The following is a 6,000-nucleotide window of genomic DNA, read 5'->3' as shown; positions in this document are numbered from 1 at the left end:
ACTGCATTAAAATATGCTAAGACACTTACCTGACCCTAGGTCGTGGCGAGCTCTAAGAAAAAGCCACAGGCTGTCACTAGTTTTATCTGCTAGAAAAATTTGGTGTGAGCTTTGATGGTTCAGTTACAGTTTATCGACAAGAAGATAATCTCAGTACAAGCACTAATCTCCTTCTTACTTTTACATGCTCACAGAATAAAAACCAATTACTTTTCATACATAATGAACATCTTTTATTTTCAGGTTTGCAAATGACGGTCGTCGATTCACACAAAAGGGTACTTTTAAAACTACCTGTATTTACTCTATTGTATGCATGTATATATGAAACGAATGGTGTGCATAAATGTATGTCTGTACATGTAGGCAGATATATGTATACACATGGTACCTGATGACCTCTTCGGATGCATGTATGACCTCCACGATGACATTGGCTGTTGTACATATGCCGGGGAGGGCGAGATTCTGTCATGATCCGGGCCCCCAGAAAACCCAATGGGAATGTGGATTCTGGACAGCTGCAAACGCAGGGGGATAGATGCCCGTGCATTTGATGGTAAAACGCCCAGCTCTGCTCCTCACCTCTCTCGCTCGGGATCATCATCACACAGGATGGCAGTGAGAGCTGCTCGTTGCCCTCATTCTAAAGAGAAAGGGCTCTGTCTCTGCTCTCCCCCTCTGCGGACCTGCCTGGCTGCTGGGCTGGTGGAGAAGCGTCAGCTCTGTGGTCTGCCCCAGTGCTGAACTGGATGCTGAGGCCCTGGTGGGGTCAGCTGCTATAGCTTCTACCCCTTCTTTGCTTAGCCTCTCAAGGAAGGGTGACATACCAAAACCAAGCTTCTCCTGTAGAGTCTGTCTCTATAAATACTGGGTATATACACATATAGATACACATACATATACAAATACTAACCCACAGACCAAACTGGATGTGTGGAGTGCTGACTAGCAACATGGCAACACATCAGGAAGAGTAGTCATTGTTCCTCCTCCCAGAAGGTCAAGTTCTATGCCACGATCTTTAAACACTCAGGGAAAATTCAGAGGATTCCATTAATTAAAGGAGAAAGGGAGATGCTGTCAAAATGGTGAAGTACAGACTAAGTGAAAATTGCAAAGAAAACAAAAATCTGGAACAATTGAGGCCTAGTTGTGAAGTTTGAGAGCTGTAAACTGCAATCTTCAGATCTGGATTTTTTTTGTCTTTTTTTCCTGTTGCTATGGAAACTTGGTAGTCAAGCTTCAGATGTCAGGAGTTCTCACAGACCTGAATGGAAAAGATTCAGAGTCAAGTCAAGAAATATAACAACTCAATTCAAAACATTTTAGCTAAATACTAGATACATGACTGACAAGCTATAATAAACACATTTATAAATATTACACTACCTTGGGGAAGTTTTTTTTTTTTCCCCCTAAGCATAACATTTGAAGAGAGAATGAATTGTTCCGCTGGTTTATGTCTTAAAAAGCTGGACTCCTCTGAAAACGCGAACGCCAGACACCTCATCTCAGACCAGCAGCAGCCACTACTGCTGCTTCACTGAGCCCTATCTTCTGCAGTCGGCCCAGAGCTTGGCTATTTTATAGACAAGCCTACTTGGTAGCTTAGAAATTGATGATCATCCCAGATATTTTTTTTTTTTTTTGGTCACACAGAAGAGCAAGGTAGTTAGTGGTGGTTCTCCAGAGATGGTGTATGAGTTTCTGATGCTTGCTGTAACAAATGACCCCAAACTCAGTGGCTTAAAACCACACAAATTTATTCTCTTACACTCTGGAGGTCAGAATTCTTATGGGGCTAAAGTCAAGGTGTTGGTAGAGCTGCGTTCCTTTTGGAGGCTCTGAGAGGGTAGCCACCCCTTCCCTTTCCAGCTTCCAGAGGCCACCTGGGTTTGGTTGTGGCCCCTTCCTGCATCTTTGTGGCCTGCATCAAAGTTTACTGAGGTCGCCAGACTGTGCTTATTCTCTAGGTTTTACACCAGCTGAGGGACTTCTACTCTGCCTAATGATAGTATGAATGGAAATAGCTCGGTTCTCTGCCATTTTTGCTTAATTATTATTATATCTTGGAAATGTACAGGGAAATGGTACCACTAAAAACTCGTGTTACAAAGAAAGAAAAATGTATAAAAGGTCAACCCACAATGCAAGTATAGTTTATTCTGGAATGAACTGAATGCTGGAATATAATGGGTTATTCTGTAAAGCTTAGGGGTTTTCATTCTAAATCTGTTAAGGCAGCAGTCCCCAGCCTTTTTGGCACCAGGGACTGGTTTCGTGGAAGACCATTCTTCCACGGACTGGGGGCCGGGGGCGGGGGCGATGGTTCAGGCGGTAACGCGGGCGATGGGGAGCCGCAGATGAAGCTTCGCCCGCCCGCCCGCCGCTCACCTCCTGCCGTGCGGCCCGGTTCCTAACAGGCCGCGGCCCGATACCGGTCCGGTCCGCAGCCCGGAGGTTGGGGAGCTGTGTGTTAAGGGGTGGCTCAGTATGAACCTATTCTGCACGCCATTGATTTTAGAGTTTAAAGCAGTCATGTATCTGTTTGGAAAATTTAGAGCTGCTGCTCTAAATTTTAGATTAAAAGTGTTTGTAATATGACTCGAGTCTAAAAAAGACGATATTGAGAAAGTTAAGGGTGAAAGCTGTTTTAACAGAAAGGGCCATGGAAATGAACATGCTAATTGAGATGCAAGTTTTCATTATTTTCTACACCTAGGGATCTTTATATTGCTTGACAAATGAATTCCTTTGGGGTTAGGAGTCCTCTGAACTCATTTAACTTCCTTCTTTTCAGTTGAATTTTTCATTGCCCTTGCTACCATCGCCGTAAACTCTTTGGTTACCTGGGCTGCAGTAAACTATATCCTTCAGATTCACCTATTTGAAGAAAGACTGGAAAAGAACATATTAAATGGCATCACTAATTTCATTTAAAAATATTTTCCTGTGTGAGATCAATAACTCAAAATAATCATTTTGGTCACTGAGAAAAATAGGAAAAAAATTTTGGCCGAATAAGATCTACTACATTTGAAACTGTCCAATCCCTGTTTGTCAACTTAGACTATAACCTATCTCCTGTGACAGTTGAGTTGATTACATGAAGTAGTCCATGATTATGTAATATTTTCAGTGGTGCATGTGCGAGGTCGGAGGTCGACTGTCATTGTCCATGAACTTGTACTACTTGGAGGGATCGGCTCTGTCTGCAGGCAGAGCACAGCCTGCTCTACTTGGGCTTGGTGCTTCCAGGCCCTGCCTCTGCCCATAACATATTTCACAATGAAAAGGAACAAAATATTGACACACTCAACGATATGGACTGTATGATTTCATTTGTAGAAAATTCTAGAAAAGGCAAGAAACTAGTAAGAGAAGGCAGATTACTGAGAGTCTGGATTGGGGGGAGGGGATCAACAGCAAAGGGATACAAGGAAACTGCATCTTGATTGTGGAGTGGCTACACTTTACCAAAATTCATCAAACTGTACCCTTAAAATAGGTGAATTTTATGGAATGCAAATAATACCTCAATAAAATGCATTAGAATGAAAAGTATTTCCAGTGGCTGTTTTTGCTCTTCTTGGTCACCTCTTTAAACTTCTTCCTTGTGATCAAGATTACGATTCAATGCCCTCTCCTTTCCAAACACAGAGACATTTAATTTTGGTACTTGTTCAAATGGTTCACCTCATCTGTCCTTTTATATTCTTGCTCTTGCTGATTAATTAGGCCTAAAACAATGTTCAGGAAGGTTTCAGCACAGTATTCTTCCTTGAACTTGCCTTGTCACACCACACAGAGCCCTACAAAAAACCCTAATGGAGATGCCAGCTTGCCTCCTTGGGAGGGTCTTGGGGGAGAATTACGCTTCCCCTCAATGTCATCAACCCATAATTTTTTTTTTTTTGCGGTACGCGGGCCTCTCACTGTTGTGGCCTCTCCCGTCGCGGAGCACAGGCTCCGGACGCGCAGGCTCAGCGGCCATGGCTCACGGGCCCAGCCGCTCCGCGGCATGTGGGATCTTCCCGGACCGGGGCACGAACCCGTGTCCCCTGCATCGGCAGGCGGACTCTCAACCACTGCGCCACCAGGGAAGCCCCATCAACACATAATTTAAACAACAAAATTGGCAGTGAAAATAATTTCATTTACAATTTCTATTACTTTCAATGTCAGTAGTTTTATTTCCTTTACTTTTAGATGTCAAAGAAGGAAGTGTGTATCTCTCAGTTCAACTCTCAGATGCAATAAAGCCACCTACGGTATTGTAATACCACCTACGGTACTGTAATAAACTGACATGTTATTATCTTTTTCCACAAGGGAGGCAGTCTAATGACGAACACCGGCCTCCATGGGACCTTTCTGAGCATCAGTGTCTCATCTACAGAGTGGGATAAAACCACCAGGGCAATGACGGAAACAAAGAGAAAAGCCACAGAACACGGGGTGTTTCGTTAATGCTAGTCTACTTGGATCAGAATATTATTTGAGAGGAGGAGGAAAACCCGTTTTCTCTTCCCATGTTGGATGATGTGACCCCTGCAGTTTTATGAACAAGGCCTTAAAGAAGGCATTGACACACTTTTTCTGCCAAGAGCCAGATAGTAAAAATGTTTTCGGCTTTTCGGGCCAAAGGGTCTCAGGGGCAACCACTCAACTCTTTCTGCGGTGGTAGCAGAAAGCAGACACAGACAGTGTATAAATGGACCGGCTGTGTTCTAATCAAAACTTTGAAGCAGGAAGTGGCTTTATTTGGCCCTTGGGCTGTAGTTTGACAACCACTGCTTTAAAGAAACATCAAACAGATTCTAGATTGGGATTGACATATATACACTAATATGTATAAAATGGATAACTAACAAGAACCTGCTGTATAAAAACATAAATAAAATAAAATTCAAAAAAAACAAAACCAAAAACCAGATTCTACCACATCCCTAAATCCATTCAAGGACAATGGCTGGGTGGGGACGTCACCTTGCTCTTCCACCTTACGACCTAACTTCAGTGCTCTTCGGGCCCACGCCCCACACCTTGCTTAATGTTTTAGGCCCATTTCTGTGTGCCCTCTTGCCACTGTCACATTAACAGCTGCACAGGTGGGTCAGCCACTTTGACCTTGCTCTTAGGAGAGAGTCTGAGCCATAGAACGCCCATGGTTACTTATTCCTCACATGCCTACATTATTAGTTTCATTCTTTTCCTGTTAGGAAGAACAACTTGGACTAGGTCTATAATAAAACAAGAATCGTTATATTTAGCAGGCATCTCTAATGTTCAAATGAACATTATTAAATAATCTTATACCTTTGATATAAGGCCAGACTGAGGTTCGTTTTGAAGCCAGACAGATGGGAGATGACACCTGTTCTTAACTATTTTGGGGGCTGCAACTACATGTCTTGTGGTGCAAAACATGGAAGGGTCAACTGAGTACCTTTCCAGCTGTGTAGGGAGATTCAGGGCTCCTTTCTGAGAATGATTTTGGCCTGATCTCAGGTGCCCTTACCTGCAGTGGGATAACCAGGTGGCTCTCCATTTAGGTGAGAAAAGAAAGCACATCTGATATCTCAAACACAGAATGCATGCATCTGTCTTCTCTCAGTGATACTATTTTGAGTATAAAATGAACATGAGTTCTTGAGGTGTTATCAGGATTAACTGTGATCCAAGAGCTCAGCTGGGAGAGATGAGAAGTGAGCCATCCTTGGGAACCTGCTCATTACTGATGCCTGTACGTCAGGGGTCCCCAAAGTAGGGCGAACAAGAAAACCCCTTGTTGGGAGGAAGCAAATACTGCCATGGCTATTCATATTCCTTTTAATCTAAACAGACAGATTACATCTTACTAATGTTTAATACATGGATTTGGAGTAGCAGGCATGTGTATTATCATAAAATATATTGTGTGCAAATATACAAACACTCGGTGTGTGTGCTGGAGGCCACTGTCTCTTGGGATGTTGGTTCCATGGGTTGGATGGG

General features: G+C 43.2%; 1 protein-coding gene across 2 annotated transcripts in view; it reads right to left on the bottom strand.

Annotated features, from left to right (window-relative positions):
- Nucleotides 1–218: 218 nt before the first annotated feature.
- The window catches only part of CDH13 (cadherin 13), a 749,080-nt gene continuing 743,298 nt past the window's right edge, over nucleotides 219–6,000 (bottom strand). For both annotated transcript variants that reach the window (XM_022583077.3, XM_089902463.1), the window contains exon 13: nucleotides 219–1,270. In XM_022583077.3, the coding sequence (XP_022438785.1) occupies nucleotides 1,263–1,270 (8 nt within the window). In that variant the 3' untranslated portion in view covers nucleotides 219–1,262. The remainder of the gene's footprint in view (nucleotides 1,271–6,000) is intronic.

Source organism: Delphinapterus leucas, chromosome 20 (genome assembly GCF_059928025.1).
Source record: "Delphinapterus leucas isolate spDelLeu-1000000601 "Yukka" chromosome 20, BTC_Dleu_Yukka2, whole genome shotgun sequence".
Taxonomy (NCBI): Eukaryota; Metazoa; Chordata; class Mammalia; order Artiodactyla; family Monodontidae; genus Delphinapterus; species Delphinapterus leucas.
Note: the sequence above shows the minus strand (reverse complement) of the source record. Positions and strands in the feature narration are given on the sequence as shown.